This window comes from Chiloscyllium punctatum, chromosome 48, assembly GCF_047496795.1.
Source record: "Chiloscyllium punctatum isolate Juve2018m chromosome 48, sChiPun1.3, whole genome shotgun sequence".
In the NCBI taxonomy this organism is placed as follows: domain Eukaryota; kingdom Metazoa; phylum Chordata; class Chondrichthyes; order Orectolobiformes; family Hemiscylliidae; genus Chiloscyllium; species Chiloscyllium punctatum.
Window position 1 is genome coordinate 44,547,520 of NC_092786.1, and position 24,402 is coordinate 44,571,921.

Here is a 24,402-nt window from a genome sequence, read left to right on the forward strand (position 1 = left end):
TGAAGGGGTAAATGGGTCTGGGTGGGTTAAACTTCAGCGGGTCGGTGTGGACTTGTTGGGCCGAAGGGCCTGTTTCCACACTAAGTAATCTAATCTAATCTTAACTTGGTCCTCAGTAAGATGGACCAAAGCAAAGTTAAAATTACTATACGCCAATAAAGTTCAATTATCACTGTCACTCTATTTATTCCCACTGGGCAGATCACAAGTTCTCCTGATTTCTGTGTTAATTCAAGAATTCTCTATACACCTTTGCCTGCAGAAATATTAATTTGTATTTTACAGTTGATTATTAAACTAGTAATGGCTGTATAAAAATTACAAATACAAAAAAGGAAATACTGTACAGCTGCCTGAAATATGGCAAGGAAGTTACATCATACAATTCGAGCAATGGAAATCCTTGGATGTTATTTGTTTAAATTTTGTCTACAGAAAATATCAGTCCTGGACATTACCATCCCTATGAAATCACATCCAAATTTGTAAATTTTCATGTAGGAATCGAGATAGTGAGGTCCAGCAGGTTATTCAATGAATCATCATAACAATCACAATCACACTTAACCGTTTCAACCTGTGACATTAAGATATTTTCACTGCCAGTAATTAAAGGTTTTTTTGTCTCCTCTGGCTCAAATTCCATGTAGCTTGTTCTTTGATACTCACCTAGAGATGAGGTAACACAATGCAGACCAAAATCAAAAAGATATGGCCATGTTTGTTACATTCTGTTTCACATCTTTGGCTGTATATGTTCACTGGATTATCCGGGAAAGCCAAAGCTACTTTAAAGAAATCTACTCACAGTTTGAGAATAAAAAACAGTTAATCTTTTTACTGGCAAATGTTACCTCATTTTCGTAAACTAAGTAAATAAAATTTAGCAAGCACTCTACAAAAAAAGTGCTAGTGATTTACTATCAAATCACTGTAGGATGTCAAAATTAGATTCATTCTTGGAACAAAGGGATTATCCTTAGGGAAAGGTGGACAGGTTTGACTGTATACTCATTGAAATTGAGAAGAATAGGAGGTGATCTTATTGGAGCAAAGAAGATTCTGAAAAGCCTTAGAGGGTAGATGCTAAAATAATGAATTGAAGATGATTGCAGAATAAAGGGTCACTTAAGGTTGAGATGAGGAGGATACCTTGAACCCTTGGAATTCTCTATCCCAGACAACTGTGCAAGTTAGTCATTGAATATTTTCAGGGCTGAGATGAACAGATTGTTGAACTATATAGGAACTGAGGACTACAGGACTGGCAGAAAAGAGGAATTGAGACCAAAATACAGGATCTGCTACGATCTTACTGAATGATGGAGCAGGTTTGAGGGGTGTTATGGCCTTGTCCTTCTCCTATTTATCTTATTATTCTCTTCAAGCTGAGCACAATAATGGAAGGACTTGCATTTATTACAACTTGGTCATGATGTGAAGAAGTAATGACCATCATGACATATAGTGATGCTTTTACTTTCAACTGCAAATGAGAAGTCCACATTTCACTATTGTAAAACATCTCGATAAAGCAAAACATGTCAGACAAGTTGCAAAAACAAAATTGGGTTGCACCCAAAATTTGTGGAATATTGCGTTTATATTACTGAATATGTTTATCCGCCAATTTCTATGTACACTTATTTGTAAATTTTTAACGTATAGTTACAATTACAATACCTTCTCAATGGTCTTGCGGAGTGTATTGATGTTTCGAACCCACCAGCCTACTCCCATAGCTTTCAGCTCAGACCACTGAGGATCTCCTTTCTGCATGGCAGGAATCATATTAAGCAATTCCTCTTCAGCTTCAGAATGAAAGGCCCAGGCAAAGTGGCACGTGGACAAGCCTACAAAGTACAATAACAATTTCTGTGTCCCGAGAAATGCTACACTAACTCAAGCAGAAATTTAAGCATTTATTATAGATATGTCAAGGTATTAGACTGGATTCCTCACTCTATGACTTTACAAGTTCAAAGCAACAAATAACATTACTGAATAATCTATACAGAAAAAGGAAACCTTAATAGAATAAACACAAAATATACCTTCTATCACATACAGTTAGGACTGATTTAGATAAAAATTAAAATCTACTTAACATATATATTCATAGTTAAAGAAATGTATGTCAATTCCTTAGCTCCATTACTTCTTATGACTAAATTTTGCTCTTACTTATCCCAGAATTTCCTGTTTATATTTCAGAAGTTTTCCTTTTATTTTGTCCTTTAACCAAAAGAGAATCAAGTACCATCAACATTCCAGACACAAGTATACAGAGAATGGACAACTGCAGGGCATGCTAAAATGACTCAGAGTGGACTTTCACTCCTTATTCAGGAGGTGGTATTGCCTACTTAAGCTGTCAGTGAAACTGATTGTTCAGCACTTCCACAATGTAATAGTGGTCACATGTCAGCCATGATCGAATAGCAGAACGGACTTGATGGGCTGAGTGGCTGAATTCTGCTCCCATAGCTATAAAGTGGCACTGCCCAGAATGTGCAAGGAGACCAAAGAGGAAAATGACCTTTCAAAGAAAACAAGTTCCAGGATTTCATGGTGTGGAGGGGTCATGTGTGTGGGGTGCAGAGTGTGGGACCAGGTTGTATTGGAGAGGTAGTGTGGAAGAATGGGTGGCATTTTAGGAAGGGGTTGGGAGGTAGCCCTGATGCATGTAGGGCAGCTCCCATATGCCCCCCCTTCTTCCCATCTTTGTTTATGTGAGTGTTTGAACAGAGCTGTCCACTCCTATTCTACTGCCTATGCTAGTTGTATTACTGCAATCAATTCAATTTATAACCAGTTCAATTGACTCTTTTACATGTAGCCTCAACACCCATCAGAAACACTGCTAGCTGTGGCATGTACTATCCAGCCCCCTTTGCAACTGCAGTCTTGTTGCATGATAATCGCTGTTCCTCAGTAATTTTGTTATACACTACTCTATTCTCTTCCATTACTTTTTCTCAGCAGTCCTTTTCTATTTGGTTACCCTTCCACCTGTTAAAAAATCTCGCACAGTTTGTCCTTGAAGTACCCCAAGGTTTCATGCTTGTCCCTCTTTTTATCATATACCATTACCTCTCAAGAGATGCTATCTATAGGTACTGGCTTAGTTTCACATAATTATAAGAGCTCCCATTAATCACCTCTCAAATATGATTTAATTTTTACAAATCTTGCATGCAGCATTCACTTCCTGTCTCACAACAAATGCTTCCTGTCATGCTTTGCTGATAACATTCCTTTTTTTCTTTGAAAAGCATATCTTCAAACATTTTTTTCCACCATTAGAAAAGTGGGATGTGATAGGAGGATTTCATGCTGATTAGTAACCCAATAAATTGCATCATGAATGCTCCCTTCCCCGGATGATAAACCCTGATAAAGATAATTGAATTGGGAGCACTGGGCCAGATGTACAGACAGTACCATTATACTATGAACAATAGCACTGCAACACTCCAGTAGATTGTCAGCTTTGATTTTTGTGTAGTAATCAAGAACAGGAAAGGCACCTGAACCCATAATCATGTGACTCAGAGGCAAGAGTGCTAACAACTGTGTCAAGTAATCCAATGTCAATTCACAGTTGAACCAGAAATGCTTCCAACTACAAACTAGGAAAATCTAAGATAGTTTATTTATCCCTTGCCCAACTCCATTCCTCTTCCTAGTTTCTATCATCCCAATCCAGATGCTAATCACCTTCTTTTTCTCCATTTTGAAGCAGTTTAGGGAACCTATCCAATTCGACATTTGCAACAATAGCTTCTGGATAATATAATGATCAGTGAGGTGATTTGATGAGTTTTACATAGTTAACGGTACCTTATAGAGTCACAACAATTCCACAAAGAACAGACTGCATCATTTGAAAGACAAATGAATCTGTGATGAATGCAATGTTCAGTGTCTTGATCATTGATCCCTAGTTAATTCTGAGTTTGCAGAATGCAATAATGGAACAACCTGGCTGCTACAAATTCTGAGCTGAGAAAGAGGATACCCCAGGTTGTAAGTGCATAAGAAAATGATTAACTGCAGCTATGATGCCATCATTATTTAAGCATAGAGAAGAGCCAGTTGGTCAGGATACTAGGGCAGTGGTTCCCAACCTTTTCAGTATGAGGGCACACTTCAATGGGACAAAGAATTCCGTGGAACATCCACTATTTTCATACCACGTGAGCAGTATGAGAAGTCTAGGCATGCACAGCCAACAGGGAGAATAATAGACTTTGAAGCTCTGGAGGAGATCTGAAACAGGGGGCAAGGCTTCGATGCTCCATTAAGCAGAATTGCTTCCCAAAGATTTTGTAGCACACTGGCTGAAAACCACTGTACTAGGGGATTGCTCTTATGCAATAAAAACACGTGTATAGAAAGGGGGAGAAAAGTACCAAAAAAAAAAGCATTTTTGTTATTATACCACTTATATTCTCTAATATCCCCAATTGCGAACAGGTAATGGCTTTAAGTTAACACAGCATAGGTCTATGCTGATAAGACAAAATATTTTTACCACAGCCCTGGCACTATCATGGTTTGTAAAGAAGATCTTGCTTCTATCAACTGTTTTTCAGCATAATTGCATTTCAAAGAACAGCCAGAACTTAGAGCATTTTACTTTAGACAAAACACTTTGAATCATTTTCATGTTCTTTTATATTGTTGCTCTCCAACTGCAGTATCTTCCTGCTACTAGGCAAGATGAGATGCGACATGCAGCTGTTTCCATAGCTTTCCAGCTGAAAACTTAGTTGCCTTAATTTATTTTTCCCCTTTGTACAGTGCTCTACATATTGTTATATATATGCAACAACAACTTACATTTCAGTAATGCTGATTATGTACAAAGAATGGATCCGGAATAGGCATTGAGCTGCATGGAATAAACAGAGGGTGAGGAGTGGGGAAATGGATGTACACAAGAAATTTGCGCAGTTTGTAACAGTAACGAAAAAGATGCAGGCAGAGATGCTGAGAGTTTTAGACAGCAAGGACAATATGGCAAAAGGTGTTGTTGCTGAATGTAAAGTGAACAGAGTTGGTTGGAGATCCAGAGGATGTGGACAGGAGCATTGGGTTGTTTGAGATCAGGAAGTTTAGGATACCAAGGGGGAAACAAAGGAAATCTTGAACTTAAAGTAAAACAAAGACTTTTGTTTAAAAGAACTGCAGATGTTGAAGATCTAAAACAGAAATTGCTGGTGAAACTCAGCAGGTCTGGCAGTATCTGTGGGAGAAAACAGTATTGACATTTTAAATCCAGTGACTCATCATCAGAACTGATAGCAGCTACGAAAAACTGGTAGCTCCGCTAAACAGGAGGATGAGGAGAAGTGAAGGAGTTGAGCGGACAGGTGTAGATGGAACCCGGAGAGAAAGATATAAAAAGGATAGACTGACAAGGGAATTATTGATAGTAGGCCAAGATGGAAAAGAAACTGCTTAAGTGAAAATGAGTAGACTAAGGTGAAAGATGATAATAGGCCTGAGTGAGTGAGAATGGATTGGCTGCACAATAAGCAAGCAATGTCATGACAGGATTGGGTGTGTAAAAACATGGAAGGATGAATCAGGCTCTAAAATGTTATCAAACTCAATGTTGAGTCCCAGGGGCTGCAGGATCCCTAAGCTGAAAATGAGATGCCATTCCTCCTTCTATCTCCCCTACACCAATGACCCCATTATCGAACTTCAGGCCATTATGCCGGTCACTAGCCTTATCTCATCTGGGAATCTTCCCTCCTCCCCACCTGTCCCCAGCCCGACACCCTCCCAGCTCATAGCCTCTCAATTCTACACAGTCTGCTTCTACCTAATCCCCAAATCCACATGCAGAACCATCTGGGCAGACCCATTGTTTCCACCAGTTTGTGACCCCAGGAACATCTCTCTTCTTTTTTTATAATATATTTTTATTAAGAAAAAATAGATTTTTAAACATTACAATAAATACAAAACAATGCAATTCAAAACAGTACAAAAATAGTACAAAACTAAACCCAAATAATAAAAACAAATTCCCCAGCCCACCCTCCTATACGAATGTATAAACATATATACAGAAGTATAAAATTTAAAAAAACCTAAACTAGCTATTTAACTAACTAAATAAATACCTAACAACAAACAAATAAATAGTAATAACTCAGCCCAGCCCAGCCAAACAAAACACTCATACATTCACAGTTCCTCCTCCCTGGATATTGGACTCCTGAAACACAATCGTTACGGCTATATAAAAGCCCTTGTTAGTGTGGCAGATAAATCTGTGTCCAGGTATTTCAAAAAGGGTTGCCATGTCTTGTAAAAGTTCTCAGTTTTGTGGTGTACCATATTTGTGAGAAAATCCAGGGGAATATGCTCCATAACAATCGTCCGCCAACCCGACAGGCCTGGGGGATTTTCTGATATCCAACCTAGCAAGATATTCTTCCTTGCACAGAATGTAAGAATATTGAAAAGTTTTGCCTTATGCGAGTCTGCAGGAAATACAATGGGTAGGCCCAAAAAGAGCGAAATAGGGTCCTTCTCCACCCTTACACATAAAATCCTCTCCATTGCACAGACCACAGCGCTCCAATATGTTTGAAGCCTGTCACAAGACCAAAGACAATGGGTAAGAGTACCCGTACAGACCTTGCACTTGGGACATGCTGAAGATACCCCTGGTTTAAATTTTGATAAACGGTCTGGGGCTAAGTGGACCCTGTGGAGAATCTTCAACTGTAAAGCATGGGTCCTATTGCAAATTGATATCTTCCTCGCATTCTCCCAAATATCCTCCCATACCTCTGAAGAAACTTCAACACCCAGCTCTTTTTCCCACATCTTACAGAACATCCAGCTCTCTTTCCCACATCTTGCAGAGTCGATCAGACTCATCTGAGGTGGCACCCCCCCAATTGGTGATATAGAGTACTGATAGAGACTGTGCTCTTAGCCCTTAGTACCCCTCTTTCTATGTCAGATTTGTAGGGATCAGTCAAAAGTGTGGTCCTTTTTTGAATAAAATCCCTAACTTGAAAAAAAAACGAAAGAGGTCTCTATTAGGTAACTAGTACTTCCATACTAACTGATCGAAGGAACATCATTTCATCTCCCTCAAATAAATCACCCATGCAAGATATACCCCTAGCTGCCCAACATTTAAATCCTGAATCTATCATACCTGGTTGAAAGCTCGGCATACCCACTAAAGGTGTAAACAAAGATGTTTTGCCAATATTACCTTCCCTCTGCCGAATTGCCCTCCATGCTTTAACAGTATTGATGACTATTGGGTTACGGCAATATTCCCTAACTGTCCTCACCTTGTCCAAAAACAGCAAACTGATAAGGGGCACCTTGCCTGGGAGACTTCGATATCTAGCCATATTGAAAGAGGGTCCCCACAAACCCAATCACTCACGCAGGTCAAAGGTGAGCTTAATTGATAATTTTTAATGTCCGGAAGGTCTACTCCCCCCAATCTGTGAAGCAACTGCAGTTTGGCTAATTTAATGAGGGGCCGTTTATGGTGCCAGATAATGGAGCTGAACCAACCGTTCAGTCTCCTGAGTGTTTGTTTATTGAAAATCAGGGGAAGCATCTGTATAGGGTGTAGCAAACGAGGGAGAATATTCATCTTAATAAGCGCTATCCGACCCAACCATGAGACTGGAAGTGCCTCCCATCTTTGGAGATCTTGTTTAATTTTTTTCAAATAATTGAGTAAAATTGGCTTTGAACAGAACTGGAGTAATGAATATGCCCAAATACACAAAACCCCCCTGTGATCACCTAAATGGGAATCTATAGTCACTCCCAAGAGCCAACTCTTTCGTAAGATCACCCATAGGCATAGCCTCTGATTTAGCAAAATTAATCTTATACACTGAAAAAGCGCCAAGCGCGTGAATGCATTGTATCAGGCAAGGCACTGAGACTGCTGGATTTGTCAAGAAAATTAGAACATCATCTGCATACAGCGAGATCTTATGTAATTTTGACCCCACTTCTGGAGCTGATATATTGAGATCCCCACGAATGGCCTCTGCCAACGGTTCAATCACCAATGTAAAAAGTAATGGTGAAAGGGGACAGCCCTGCCGGCTGCCCCTAGAAATATTAAAATTGCTTGATTGTACCCTATTGGTAATGACCGCAGCGAGAGGGCCACTGTAGAGAGCCTTTACCCATCTTATGAAAACTTCGCCCAGACCAAACTGGTCTAGAGTATAGAAAAGGTACAGCCACTCAACTCAGTCAAATGCCTTCTCTGCATCTAAAGAAATCACCAATCACTGTCTTGACTGACTGCTGTTGGCATGCTTGAATTACATTAAGCAGCCTCCTAACGTTATTGGAGGATCTGCGACCCTTTATGAAGCCCGTCTGATCCTCTTTAATAACAGAAGGTAACACAGTCTCCAGCCTTAACGCAAAAACCTTAGAAAGGATCTTAAAGTCCACATTTAAGAGCAAGATGGGCGTGTATGAAGCACAGTCTTCCTGATCCTTCCCTTTTTTAAGGATAAGTGAAATATTGGCCACTCTCAGAGATGGTGGGAGACAAACATGACTGTATGAATCATTAAACATATTCAGCATCGGGCCTGACAGCATACTTATAAATTCCTTATAGAATTCACTGGGAAGTCCATTAGGACCGGGCGCCTTTCCACTCTGAAGCTGCCTGACAGCTTCCAGCACTTCTTGCTCTGATAATGGGGCATTGAGAAAATACTGTTGTTCGGGAGTCACACCGGGGAGCTTCAGATCTCTAAAACAGGATTCCATTTGGCCTGCCCCTCCTCACAATTCTCAGACTGATAATTTAAAGTAGAATCTCTGTGGAACGCCACATTAATCTTTTTAGAATCACATGTTAGGTTCCCAGATCCTTCCCTAATCGCTGTAATGGTTTGTGGGACACTTCTCTTTCTGGCAAGGTATGCTAAGTATTTGCCTGGCTTGTCACCATGCTCGTATAACCTTTGCTTTGCAAAAGCCAGCTCCTTCTTTGCCGTCTGCGTGAGCACGGAATTTAGTGCAGACCGCAGTGCCATAATCCTCTGTAGTTTGACCAATGAGGTCTGTCAAAATAGACCTTCTCGGCTGCCTTCAACCGTGCTTCAAGGAGACGTTGCTGCTCACCCTTCTGCCGCTTCCTACTTGCGGAATATGAAATAACTAACCCCCTGGCATAAGCTTTGGCAGTTTCCCAGATAACAGATGAGCTATCAACCGAGCCTATGTTGATGTCTAGGAATGCCCGAAATTTTCTAGAGAAATGCTCTACAAACTTGCTTCCATGAGAATAAAGGGGTCCATTCGCCAGTACCTTGAATCCACTGTAACATCCTTAATTTTAACCATGAGGTACACTGGACCATGATCAGAGATGGCAACATTACCAATCGTACAGGATGCCACCAGATCCAGGGTTACTGCAGGGGTCAGAAAAAAAAACAATCCTCATATGACATCTGTGCGGATTGGAGAAAAATGTGAAATCCCTACCTGTAGGGTGGAGACACCTCCAGACGTCCACCAATCCTAATTCCCCACACAAACCCAATAACTGTTTAGTTTGTGCCGAGGGTATCGAGGGACCTTTAGGCAACCTGTCTACTGTGGGGACCATGAGGCAGTTAAAATCTCCCCCTATAATGATGTGCCGAGACTTAAGACTTATCAGTTTAGAAAAAGCATATACCAAGAATTTAAGAGGATGAGCTGGGGGACAATAAACATTTAAAATGTCACATTCTTCCCCATTTATCAAGGCTTTAAGAATTACAAACCTCCCATATGTGTCTTTAACACATTCCAACAATTTAAATGAGAGATTTTTCCTAACCAATATAGCCACTCCCCTACTTCTGGCATTAAATGATGAAAAGTAAACTCAGTCAAAGCCATTCTGCTGTAATTTCAGATGCTCCTTGTCATCCAAATGTGTCGCCTGTAACAAAGCAATATCCACCTTCTCCTTTCGAAGACTCAAGAGTACCTTCTTCCTCTTAATTGGTGAGTGACTTCCCTTGATATTCCAGGTACACCATTTAATCAAATCATTAGCCATAATCTTCCACAATTACATTTAAATTCCAGAGAGGAGGAACCCGAACCACAAATTGCTGAGCCTTCGTGTCGCATGATCCACCAAATATAAAAAAGACTACATAAACTAAAACCACTACATTTAACAAACATACAAGTTTATTAAAAATAAAAAACAAAAAAAACCCAGAAAACAAACCAACTATAAAGCGACAATAGCGCTGAGTAGGGGAACTCACCCCCTTCCTGGAGGGGGCAACTACCCGTCCCGAACTGCCCATAAATAGACATCTAACCATCTCAACCACCTTCACTTCTCCCAGCTAGAGCCGCCTCGCAAGCACAAGCTAAAAAGAATAAACACCCCATAGAATATCAATATGAATAAAAAAATATTCTTTTATATAAAAAAAGGGGAATAAATACCCCACCCATCCTTTGGTATGTCCTAACTTAGAAATTTAAAATGTACATCTTAACCACCGCCAGACATAGTTTGAACCAAATTATCAATCGAGGAAAAAAAAGGGGAAAAACAAAGCTCCAACCGGATTTCCTCCATTTCTTTTACAGAATGATAAAGGCATACCCAAGCAACAATATTTATACATACTACAATTGTTTAACTTAGGTTAGTTTGTCCACAAAGTCTCTTGTCTTCTCTGATGTGTCAAAGAGATGCACGGATCCATCTAAGGTGATCCGAAGCACTTCCGGATATCTCAGGGAGTACTGAATCCCAAGCTCCTTCAGTCTTCTCTTGACACCATCACACGATTTTCGTTTCTGGATCACCGCCGCTGAAAAGTCCTGAAAAAACATGATCTTAGACCCCTCGTAAATTAGGGCCTTTGGATCCTTCCCCTGGAGTCTGGAAGCCTCCATGACTCTCTCCTTATCCCATTAATGATGGAAGTGCACCAGGAAAGGGTGAGGGCGTTGTCCCAGACCCAACCTCCGTGCTGCGACCCGGTGAGCCCTCTCTATCTTCAATCCTCTCACGCCAGTCTCCCAAGTCAAGGAATTTCGGAAGCCAATCTTCAACAAATTCCGCAGGCCGCTCATCTTCCTTACCCCTCAGGCAGACCGATGATCCGAATGTTTTTTCTCCTGCCCCTGTTTTTAAGATCATCCACTTGGTCACGCAAATTACGAACCTGTGTCTTCAGGGCTTGGATCTCTTCCTTCAATGAACTGGCATCAGCTTCCACCACTGTGACCCTGTGCTCCACTTCATCCGTCCTCTTCTCCAGGTCTTCCAGCTGCTGCTCATGCTTCTGCAGCATGAGAGAGACTGGAGCCAGCTTCTCTTCAATCTGTTTCCCCAACATCTCGCGAGATTTCGAGAGCTGGTTCACCAGGTCCTGGAGAGTAATCTGCTCTGAGGCTGCTGAAGGCTGAGCTGCAGGCCCAGCCTCAGATGCTCCTCCTACCTTCTTAGGCATTTCTGGACAGCTGAAAATACAGGCAAGTCAATTTTAAAATTTTTCTTGGGGCTCCACAATCTTTCCAACACCCCAAGAAATCCTGATGACCTGGGTTGGGTGGGTTAAAGGATTGTCCTGGTCCTGTTCCTGCTGCGATGCGAAGCTCTGCAGTGTGATCTTCTCAGATCGCCGCCATCTTAGATCCCCCCTCTCTTCTACTTTTGACTAAATTTTTCACCCCTTCTCCAGTCCCTCTTCACTTCTATCTGTGATTCTTCTCATGCTTACTTTGGTTTCAGAATTTCCAGTTTGCAGGCAGCAGGTGCCTCCTATTCACCATGGACATGCAATCTTTTTACAGATCCATTTCCCATCAGGATGGTCTCAGGGCCTTCCACTTCATCCTGGAAAGAAGGCCTGAATCCACCACTACCCGTCTTCGCCTGGCCAAGCTCATTCTCGTTCTGAGCAACTTCTCCTTTAACTTCTCACACTTTCTTCAGATGAAAGGTGTTGCCATGTGTACTCACATGGATCCCAGTTATGTCTCTCTTTGTGAGGTACGTGAAATATTCCTTGTTTCAAGCTTACGTTCCTAGAGTACCTGGACAATACATCCTCACACCCTGCTCCATGCAAGGATTCCATCCCATTCCACCAGTTTCTCCATCTCTGTTGAAGCTGTTCTGATGACGCCACCTTCCATCAGGGTCCTCAGAAATATCCATATTTTTCCTCAACCAAGGATTCCCCAACACTTGGTAGACAGCAGTCTTACCTGTATCCAATCCATTTCATTTGCCCTCGACCCTGCTCTTCTCTCCCACGACAACAATAGACTCCTCCCCCAGTCCTCAATTACCACTCCACCAGCCTCTGCATCCAAAGGATGGTAAGTTGCCATTTCTGTTACGTTCAGCAGGATGCCATGACCAGACACACATTCTCCTCCCTGACTTTGTCAGTGTTCCACAGAGACCACTCCCACCGAGGCACCACGGTCCACTCTTCCTCTATTCCTAACACCACCTCGTGCCCCACAGCACCTTGCCATGCAAACACCTGCCCACTTAGCTCATTCCTCCTCACTGTTCAAAGCCTCAGACACAGCTTACAGGTGATGCAGCGACTTACCTACACTTCATTCAACCTAGTCTACTGTATTCGCTGTTCAGTGTGGACCCTTCTGCATTAAGGAAATGAAACATACACTGGGTGACCACTTTGCAGAATACATACATTCTGTCCGTAAAAATTACCCTGTGCTTCAAATTGCCTGCCACTTCAACATATCACCAGATTCCCACATCAGCATTTCCGTCGCAGACCTGCTGTATTGTTCCAGCGAGCCTCAGTGCAAGCTTGAAGAACAGTATATCACTAGGACTTGACTTTGAGTTCAAAAGCTTTAGAGCCTGATTTGGCCTTCCATTTTTTTTTAAACCATCCACAAATTTGGTCCAATCGTGACAGTTTGCTTTCAGCACAGCCTACCCATTCTCTCCCACTCTCAGCTCTGATCATCACTTACTCAGCTTTTCTTCTGTCCTAGTTTACTATTAATAAACCCCTTGTCTGCAAATCCCTTTTATATCTCCCTGTCTCTGATTTCTGTCTTCTTTTCCACCTTCCACCATAACCCCCACCTCATCTTCAGCACAAATGCCACTTTTACCTAGCTGTTAACAGTTCTGATGACATTTCTAACTGGACTTGAAACATTAACTGCTTTCTCCCCACTGAAGCTCCCAGATCTGCTGAGTTTCTCCAGCAATTTGTTTTTTGAATCTTGAAGTTTATTCACTGGGACAAAGGAAATTAGTGAGGTAAAGGACAATGGAGACATTAACCTTCAGGCAGGCAAGTTATAGTCTCAGTGGATCTGCAACTTCGTATGTTCGGCTTAGATTCCAACAATAGATTTAGTTACTACTTTTTCACTTAACCACTACTTTAAATTATACTATTTATGGAGTTATATCAATAAATAGTGAAGCTCACTTTAAGTTGCACAATGATACTTTGCTCAAATCCCATACCTTGATGCAAGAGTTGAAGCCTGTAAACTGGCGGCAGAGATGTCAGAAGACACGTATGTAAGCGCATGGCAAGCAAATAACGTAGACCACATTCATCCAGTGTTTCACCTCCTTCAAAACAGACAAGAAATGAAGTAACATTTAATCAGATTTTTCCAAAGTTGCCAATAAACAGGACAGACCTTAGATTTAACTCTGCTTTCCTTTACATTAGCTTTAGAATGTTACCTAAAGTCAGATGCTTTGTGAAAGTTCAGTTTTGAGGGAAACCAGGGTATAGCTGCTTAACGTTAATAAATCATTCATGTTAATATCTGTCCTATATAGATGAAATTCTATTTTTTGCACGCAAGTAAGAATGGTTGAAATTAATTCTGCAGTTAACATTATTTGCATATAATATTGACAGTATTCAACATTAAGATGGAGGAATTGTACATGACACACCCAACTGTCACAAAACAGGCTGAGTAAAGCAACTCAGGTAATGAAGTTCTGCAATAAAAGTAATTTACATTAAGTACAAAAGACAAAATTCTAAATTTTACAAGCACTCCTTAGCAGTATTTTTTTTAAAAGAAAATGTGTTGCTCAAAATATTTCTTAGATGTCAGAGAAAAAGCAAATAAGAGAATTATTTGGTCCAACAAAGATTTTCACTTAAAACTACAATGTATTCCTGGGTAATCCACGATTGTGGGACACGGTTATTCTTCCTGCCCAACAAATAACCATTATTTATTCTGCCTCTAATTACTTTGCCCTAAATTTGATTAGAAATAGAACTGAGCAGAGTAAATAGGCAGCTGATGAGATTCCAATCAGCTTCGGTAATTCTTAATCAAACACATAGTATTAACAAAGTAAATCTACTTTCAAAATACCTCTTCTGTTTCTACAGTATAGATACTTAGGATTTATGCCAATACTGTTAACAAAAAGTTTGTTTTAGAAAATAACTTAAAGTTATTATATACATACCAGAGTAGGTCTTGTCTCTATTTTCATTAACTTCTGTGCTTGTGGTAGCCACTGTGTCAGCTAAAGCTACAAGGAACATCTGCTCTAGCCGTGTCAGTCCCGGCAAGCTTGAATGCATCAGGTGACTGGAAAGCACACGGGCATGTTCTGGCCCAAAGTATGTTGGCCCATACTGGGATAAATTTATGACTTTAGATCTAGATTCCTTCTTTTCGATTACAAAGTCAACAAAGTCATCTGTAGTCACACTTGGAGACTGAAACAAATCGGCATACTGATTGTCCATTTCATTTTTACTTTGAGACCGTGAACCTTTGTTTATATTAGGAGTTTCTTCAACAATTTTGTAGGATGTATCCTGATCTGCAGATAGCAATGCATAAAGTGGCAGAGGTGGAATGGAATCTATCTCAGTATAATCGCGTGTACCTTCTCTTCCGGCTATAATTGTGTCCTTTCCTGTACTTCCACTTACACTGATGGTTCGAGAAAGATGGCGTCGAGGCCCTCCTCCTTCTCCAGGATCTTTATCCCTAAAAACTGCAACTTCCCCAGCAATACATTTTACTAAATGTGAAAGAATTGCCTTAGCTCTGCGCACCTTGCCCAAATCCATAAGTTCCAAAAGTTGAGTGGGGTGATATTGTGGAAGAGTAGGAGAAAGAATGTGAGCAGCTTCAAACAATCCACCATCTTGAACCATTCCTGGGACTCCAAATACATCATCCATCCCAGCTGCTGCGTCGGCAACACTGTGTCGCTTTGAAAGGATTTTCGTCTCAAATGGAGAGCTATCAACTAAGTCTTCAAAACATGACAAGCTCCCACTGTCATTACCATTTAATGATTTTGTAGAATGTTTCCATTGTGCATACACATGCATTTCACAGTCCATTCCAATTACCAGGATGCCATCCCTCACCCAGGATAGAGAAACTGGAAGTGAAGGTGTTCCATCCACTGAAGACACCAAATCCACACATCTCAGCAATACCCATTTTGACTTGGTTCCTTGCTTAATACTTCCCCCTAGTGGCAAAGTAATAACAGCCAGTCCATCTTTGCTGCTGGCTTGTTCAGTCACAATCCCTGACAGCCTTCCATACATGAGAATTTTAGAACCAACTCCCACTGTAAGAACATGAGAACCGTCTTCTTTTGATACCCAATCCAAGTGCACTAAATGTTTTATGTTTGATGTTATGTGGGTGCCTTTGAGATAAATATCAGATTTATTATACACAAACAAATTGCTATCTACACTAACTCGAGAGTCCAGGACACTTCCAACCTTTCCTATGCCATCTAAATGTATTGTCTGCTCTAACACCCACTCTGATCCTCCAGTAGATTCACACTCAAATATGGAGACATGCATCAGGAACTCTTTTGGTGTAACACCATTAGCCTGTAAAGGCTCTTTATAAGCGACGGCCAATCGTCCAGTGTACGAACAGCTTACAGCCACTGGTCGTCCTGCAACACTAACTGCACTGTCACTGTGTTCTCCTTCCTCATTCATCAAAGGCCAGGTTTCCCACCTATAAGCATGTACTTTCTCTAAGTTTTCAGAATTTGAACTTTTATCCACAGTACACCGCCAGAATCTCACTTTACCATCGGAGCATGATGTCACTATTAGATAAGGTGCAAGGCAGACTGGATAGATTGAAGATGAACTTAAGTGACCTAAAAAGGAAAAAGACACCAAACACTCTTATTACAATAGTGAAACACTCTATTGATTTTGTTTAAAATAGAAATCAATCCCTTGGTCTGGGCATGGGGTAGTTTATTGCAGAGAATGGTAAGGGTGAAATACACTGGTCTTGTTAAGAAAGCTTGGGGGAGTTATGTATAGCCATGGTTACTCAAGCTGACTATTTATTAAGCCCTTGCTAAGCAGTTCAGATGTGTGGCACTACATTTACATATGTGTAATGACTGATAATAATATGGCAAAGTTTTCAAAATGTCAATGAGACAACTTTGTATAATACTTGTGTTTTTACATTGCTTTTTAAAGCTGGAACAGTTAATGCAAAAAATGAAAAACAAAATGCTAGTTACATGCAGATCTTGGCAGCATCTATATACTGAGTAAGAGAAACAGCGAGAGTGACAGGGAGTGAGAAAGAGTGGCAGACAGAGGGTGGAAGTAAGCGAAAGAGACAGGGTTCTAGCGAGAGACAGACAGACAGAGTGCGAAGGGATGAGCAAGCAACACAGACAACTTGTGAGTGAAAGAAGCAGAGTGTGAGGGAGAGAGCGAGAGAGACAGGGCTCAAGGGAGGAAAACAGACAGGGTGTGAGCAAGAGAAAGAGAGAGAGAAAAACAGGGAGGGAGAAAGCGAGCAAGGAGGGAATGACAGTAGACAGGGAAGAAGTAAATGACAGACAGACAGACAGTGAGGAACGGAGGAAACGAGAGAGAGAAAGGGAACCAGAGAAAGGCCAAGCCTGTGTGAGTGAAAAAGAATGAGAGCAATAGAGAGCACAAGTAAGAGACAGAGAAGGAGACAGAGATGTGGGGGTTGGCTGGGGAGGAAGGTAGAGAGAGACAGATAATATGAGCAAGAGACAGAACGAGAGATAGCGAGTGACTGTGAGAGATAATGTTTTAGGTTGAACACTAAAGACTAGTTTCAGATCAAGTACCATTGATTACAACCGAAAAGTTTTGTTTTTCAGAAAAGGCATGAGCAGAGGAAATAATAAAAAGGGAGAGTGGGACAGAAGAGAGATTAAATAACAGAAGGGATGATGAAAAGCAAAAAGGAGTTAGTAATAAAATATAGAGACAAAATAAGTCTTGAGGCTGCTATGAGGACCCTGTCACACACATTCAGTGGCTGAAGAATACAAAACACTCAACTGAGTTAACTTCAGCAATAATTAGACAATGAAAGTTTGATATACATTTACAAAAATATGGTAAAGCTTTACACTGTATTACACAGATGTATAAAAGTTTCCTGATACAAGGCTGTGGGTACTATGCAGCACATACAGAATTTACAATACAGAAAATATGCTATTAATCTCAAAGGGCCAATGCCAACATTTATGCTTCAAGTAAGCCTCCTCCTTTGCTTGTCCATCTAATCCCATCAAAACATTCTTCTATTTCTTTCACCCTCGAGTTTATTGACCTTTCTCATAAATGAATCTGTGTTGGTTACCTGAATTATTCCTTATGGCAATGACCACCATGAAGACATTTGTTTCTTTTGAATTACCTGTTGGATTTGTTAGTGACTGCTTTGTATTAATGACCTAACTATGGCTTTTCCCACAAACAGAAGCACCTCAACATCTGCTCTCTCAAACCCTTTCATAATTTTAAAGGCTACCATCAGGACACCCCATGAGTCTCTCCAAGAGAAAAGAGCCTCAATAAATTTAATCTTTTTTGATAGACAGAACTTCTGGCATCATGTATCATTTAAGGAAATTCTTTACGTATCTTCTTCAGTGTACGTGCATTTTTTAATAATATAGAGACTAGAACACAGAACGTTTGAAATAATGTTTTCAAAATTAAGAAATGTAGTTAATGTCAAGACATAATACTGCCTCTAGCTTATGAAATCTGTCATTAAAAAGGGTGAGGAAATATCCCGACATGTACATTCTGCCATGGAGCACTTCTAATACCTCTGAATTGCTCCTGATTTCCATCATGCTCTTCTGCCATAATCGAACTTTCATAACCTCTGATTGCCCAAGCTTGGTCCCCAGGATTGGCAGCATTGTGACTTATTTACAATCTGAGACCACCAGTCTATATCTCCATGATAGAAATTGCTGATTTTCCCCACCCAATCACCACTTCAAACAAAATCTTGAATGTGTCATAATTTGCTGTCCTTTTCCTCTACACCACAACCACCTCCAAACTTAATAAATCTTTCAACACCTGACTCAATCCTCAAACGCCCATCCTGGCCAAATTAACTTGTACTGATGTCAACCCAATCGAATCCAGCAGGCTGCTTTAAAGACTCACTCTCTTGTCGTGCTAAAAGTTGTGTTTAAAGCATTTGCCGAAACTGTGCCTATGAAACCACTGGGACAGGAGCATGGCCTTCGAAGAATTAGACACACATGCAACCCAACAAGAAGAAAAATACTTTCTATATATTAAATACTGTAAACAATTACCTGCAGAAGGAGTTGCTCGGATTACTTCCACTCCCTCAGGAACATTTAACTGTTGACTGTAAACTAATTCAGAGCTAAGTATCAACTTGCTAGCAGTCTGTAGGTTAGCAACTGATGCTGACCGTGGAAGAGAACTTAAAACACAAGCATTTGGAGATAGGCTAAAGCTCTTTTCCTCAGGTATAGATATTTTATTATCCGCCATGCTTACTTTGAGACAGGAGTTTGGTTGTGAGGAAAAAGAAAAACAAAATACAACAATTAGAAATTCCAACTTTGAACATTCTGTTTACAATAGAAATGCTTCTTTAACAACACTGGGCTGAATGCTCTACACTGTCTGATACAAAATCATACAAGTCATGGTAGTTCAGGCTCAATTGAGAGTCTGTGCCAAGGAACCTACTTTACACACTAAATTGTTGGGGATGAATGGAAATGAGAAATAACAGCTAAGGTTCTCCCTCCTAATTGTTATCCAATCATCCTATTTGTAAGGACATCTGTGTCTCTTAGGTTTATGTTGACTGTGATGTCTCTGAGGATAAAATAGCCTGATGGCAATTACTATTTGTGCCATCTAAAAAATCTACTGACAATTGTTACAAACTGAATTGTCCTCACACACCGCTATCAAGAGAGGGATGGAAAAAAACAAAAGAATTTATATAAAAAATTACTTGCAAAGTTACTTAACTTTAACTTCCAGAGTATTATATATGTACATAATATTTCTTGATCTGTTAATTTTAAAAACCTTCCAAAGAAGTTTAAAACATTCAAACATGTACATTAAATATCAGACTTAAGCCAGTTATTAAGACATATATTGAAAACTTTCTGGGCTACATGGTGGCTCACTGGTTAGCACTGCTGCCTCACAGTGTCAGGGACCTGGGCTCAATTCTATCCTTGGGCAACTATATGAATGTTTGTACATTCTCCCCATGTCTGTGTGGGTTTCCTCCAGATGCTACAGTTTCCTCCCAAGTCTGAAGATGTGCAGGCTAACTGGATTAGCCATGGGAAATGCAGGGTTACAGGGATAGAGTAAGGAGTGGGTATGGGTGGATGTTCTTTGGTTGGATAGTCTGGACTTGATGGGCTGAATGACCTGCTTCCACACTATAGGAAATAGTATTATTCTATGATTACATACTTTCTCAAATTGAATTAAAAATGAATATGTGCTAGTTAAAACACATTAAATACTTCTTCAAATGAAAAATACCTTTCACGTTTTGACGTCATCTACCTAGAATACCAGCTCTATTCTCTGACCATAATAACACACAGTGGTTTTTTTAAAAAGCAAACTCTAGTCGGCATGGATGAGTTGGGCCGAAGGGTCTGTTTCCATGCTGTACATCTCTATGACTCTATGATTATGACAAACTGTCCCCCTATCCTCACTTACTCTTATTTTCTGTTGACTGTCATTTGTGTACAGACCTTCCCTCCAATGGAAAGGTCAGAAGTGCAGATGCTCCCTAATGCACTCAACACCATCCAGAACTCCTCAAATGTACAGTCAGTGAATGTCCATATGCAACAAGATATGGATATCATGGACTGATAAATAGACGTAACATTCATGTCACACAAATGCAAGCAAAGACCATCTCCAACAAAGGCAAATCTAACAATTGGCCCTTGATACCCAAAAACATTGCAACACTAAATCACACAGCATCAATATCTTGAGGGGTTACCACTAACCAGAAGCATAACTGCACCAGCCAAACGATACTGCAGCTGCAACAGCAGGTCAGATAATAGGAATTGTGTGGTATATAACTCAGCTTTGACTCCATTTGTCCACCATTGACAAAACAAGTCAGGAGTGTGATGGAATAATTAGATTAGATTAGATTACTTACAGTGTGGAAACAGGCCCTTCGGCCCAACAAGTCCACATCGCCCCGCCGAAGCGCAACCCACCCATACCCCTACATCTACCCCTTACCTAACACTACGGGCAATTTAACATGGCCAATTCACCTAACCTGCACATCTTTGGACTGTGGGAGGAAACCGGAGCACCCGGAGGAAACCCACGCAGACACGGGGAGAACGTGCAAACTCCACACAGTCAGTCACCTGAGGTGGGAATTGAACCCGGGTCTCAGGCGCTGTGAGGCAGCAGTGCTAACCACTGTGCCACCGTGCCATATGCCTGGATGAATGTAGATCCAACAAATCTAAAATGCCCCAGCAGTATGTAGGCCAAAGCAGTCCAATTTACTGTGGCTTCATCATCGACCTTAAACATGATTCCATTTATCCCTGGTGCACAGTGGTACTAACGTCTATCATCCATAAGAAGTACTGAAGCAACTTGTCACCATTAACTTGCACAGCTGCAACCTCTGCCACCAAAGAATGGCAACAACAGCAAACTCACAGAAATGCTAACACCCTCTCGTATCTCTTAAGTCATGCACAATCTCAATTTGGAATTACATCATCATTCCTTTAACTGTGTTAAAAGCCCAGGTCTTCTCTAACAGCTCTGCAATTGCACCTACATTGCTATAGCTAGTGGTTGAAGGTGGTCACTCACTTCTACCTTCCTAAAAGCAATAAATGTACTGAGGAAGAGTCACTGGAACAGAAATGTTAATTTTTTCTCTTCACAGATGCTGCCAGACCTTATGAGTTTTCCTGCAATTTATGATATTGTTACAATAAATGCTGGTCTTGCCTGCGATGTTCACAGACACAAACAAATTTAAAACCCTTTTTGATCTCAACTTAAAGCCACTTTTCCTTCTAGATACCACATAAAACAGTTCTTTTTTATATTATCATTAGCAGGTTTATGCTCCATAAATATTTCACACATATTGATCTCAATAAAGGATTTAATAAGCTAATTTCTGTTGTGTATTTGCCAAATACCTACCTACACGAGGCTGCACAGATTTCAAATGGAGGTGCCACATGTGAAGAACAGATCGTCTCTTGTCCCTTTCTATCACCACAAGGTAAAACTTTTCAGAGAATGATGGTGCACGATATCCTTAAATGACAGATAAATAACTCAAAAAGCAACCAAAATTCCCAACATAATCAAATTAAGTATTACAGTAAATTTCTGTGCCTGGCAATCATTTATGAAAATCTAACACAAGTGTAGAAAACTAAAAACAAAGGAATTGTCATCTATAAAATGAGAGATCATATTGTCGGGTTGCCCTAAAATGTACTTTAAACTAGAAAAACGTCTTCTTTCAAAGAAATATGGTAGTCAGTGACATATAGCAAAATCCCCCCACAGCAATTAAGTTGAATGTTCAGTTGATGAAAGGGCAGTGGGAAATTCCCTAGTCACAGTTCCAATACTATGATTCACTTCACAGACATACTTTGATCACAGTATCCAAATATCAGCACTTCAGCAACGCAGTACTTCCCTCATGGAATACTCAAATTTTCATATGGTGCTTCCATTGTTTGTATCATCTGTTGCCATCAGAAACATTCAAAACAGTATGCGCCTTTGCAGATCCCCATGGGTTGGTGAAGATATTGTACTCCTGTCAAGGAGCATTTAAGGACATCTTCAAAGCAGTTCCTCTATTCTCTTGGTAACCACTTTTTCAGATTAGATTACCTACAGTGTGGAAACAGGCCCTTCGGCCCAACAAGTCCACATCGACCCTCTGAAGAGTAACCCACCCAAACCTATTTCCCTCTGACTAACGCATCTAACACTATGGGCAATTTAGCATGGCCAATTCACCCTAACCTGCACATCTTTGGATTGTGGGAGGAAACCAGAGCACCCGAAGGAAACCCACGCAGACATGGGGAGAATGTGCAAACTCCACACAGACAGTCGCCAGAGGCTAAAATTGGACCTGGGTCCCTGGTGCTGAGAGGCAGCAGTGGTAACCACTGTGCCACCATGCTGCAATGAAACTTGAAGTAGACAGCTTATTTTGGACATCTTTTGTCAGGCATTCAGATAACATGACTCACCTAATGCAGCTGATTCATCATAATCAGTGTGCTTCAATACTGGGATTACTAGCCTGAGAGAGGACACTTATTATTGGAGCGCCTAGCATGGCTGGGGGCTTGCAAGATTTGCAGGATATCAGTGATGATATTCTATTAGGGATTGAGGTAACCCCCACCAAACTGCTTCAGCAAATACAACCTGTCTCACTGTGGCAGGGTTTGCTGATACAGCATTGGACTATTTAGTTACCTCAGGACACAACACTGGACTGGAAGAGAATCCTCCTGAATCCCAAGCAACTGACTAACAAGACCTCCATTCTATCTGATATGTCAATGGAGATTATGTTTAAATCATGGAATCTGACTGAAACCCAATTACTTCAGACTCAGAAGTAAAAACTGCTACCAACTGAATCAATGGTAACATGGAACTGTAAAGAAGGAGACATAAACCAAAGAATGTATTAGCTCCCATTTTAATTGACTTTGTGTACCTTGGGCAGGTTGACTGAAAGAAAATTCTTGTTCCTTATTCAATTCTTCTTTCTGTGGTTTATATCCCAAGATAAAATCTTCTTGAAATACATGAAGTAGCTGTGTGTTTGTGCCACACTGTGCCAGAAATACAATGAGAAGTGTTTTAGTCATATTCCTGAACAATAAAATGGTCACTAAAAATTTGAAGGTTATTTATATTCATGGTTGCTTATGGTTATATTACAGGTCGCAGGGAACTCATGCAAGTACCTGTCCAGTATAATTTTGGGCTGTATAGATTGTAATTCACATTCTGTACCTAACAGTTCATTGCTTACCCACTAATGATAAAGTAGCCTGCTCACAAGGCAATCAACTTCCTGCTCACACTGAAAACTATGTAAATTTTTGAAATTTGGTTATGAATTTGGTTGGAATTGAAGTACATCCAATGTGAAGTGCAAACAGTAGAACTTCGGGTTGTGCCAACAGAATGATAAGGCAGTGAGTCAATACAAGTTGCTTTTTTAAAAAAAAACTAATTTATAGCACTTTCTTACGTTGCAGCATGCAAAACTGATTGCAAAATGGCATGTTAAATTTTGAATTATAAACACACTGATATGAGTGTTAAATACAGTTCTGGATTTTAAAAAAAAAGATTCACTTTTTATAAGCAAAAACAAAATGTTAGCAAAAGGAACACAAAGCAGTATGCCATGAAGGAAAAACAAATTACTCAGAACACTGTCACCACCAACTTTGTTTTAAACCTCTGTGAATTTGACAATTTTAATCATTAATTTCCTTCAAAATTTTTGACTTACTCTTGCAAAGCAAATAAATGTGCAGAGAAAGGTGCTGCAAGAAAACAGAGAACCATGATATGCTTTTTATTTTTCAACAATTCCCAACTGACTGAAGCTAAGCATCTGCACTCAGTCAGTTACGTGAGACTTGAAAGAAAAACTCATTCCAAAATGTAGCAGGGTCTGTTGGAACTACTACCCAAGAATAATTCAATTAATGCCAAACCTGAAAATGCTACAGCCACGAATTAAAGAACAGATTTATGAAGAACACTCTGAAGTCAACCCATGAGGTGAAATATAAATACTCATTTAAGGAACAACTGGCATGATATAAAACTCCAAACATTGAGGCATGGCCATGTGGGAACAGGCAATTAGAGATCAATTATAACTAGACAGTAACCTGGACAAACTATTGGATTATTTAAACTATTTAAACTAAAATAATTCGGTATTCTGTTATAT

At 40.3% G+C, this 24,402-nt stretch overlaps 1 protein-coding gene across 4 annotated transcripts in view; it reads right to left on the minus strand.

The window, feature by feature from the left end:
- dmxl2 (Dmx-like 2) overlaps nt 1-24,402 on the minus strand; it is a 141,772-nt gene that overhangs the window by 58,451 nt on the left and 58,919 nt on the right. For all 4 annotated transcript variants that reach the window (XM_072565098.1, XM_072565099.1, XM_072565097.1 and 1 more), the window contains exons 15-20: nt 23,143-23,260; nt 21,585-21,701; nt 18,680-18,889; nt 14,516-16,204; nt 13,535-13,645; nt 1,684-1,853 (exon numbers count right to left, since the gene is read on the minus strand). In XM_072565098.1, coding sequence (XP_072421199.1) covers nt 1,684-1,853; nt 13,535-13,645; nt 14,516-16,204; nt 18,680-18,889; nt 21,585-21,701; nt 23,143-23,260 — 2,415 coding nt within the window. The remainder of the gene's footprint in view (nt 1-1,683; nt 1,854-13,534; nt 13,646-14,515; nt 16,205-18,679; nt 18,890-21,584; nt 21,702-23,142; nt 23,261-24,402) is intronic.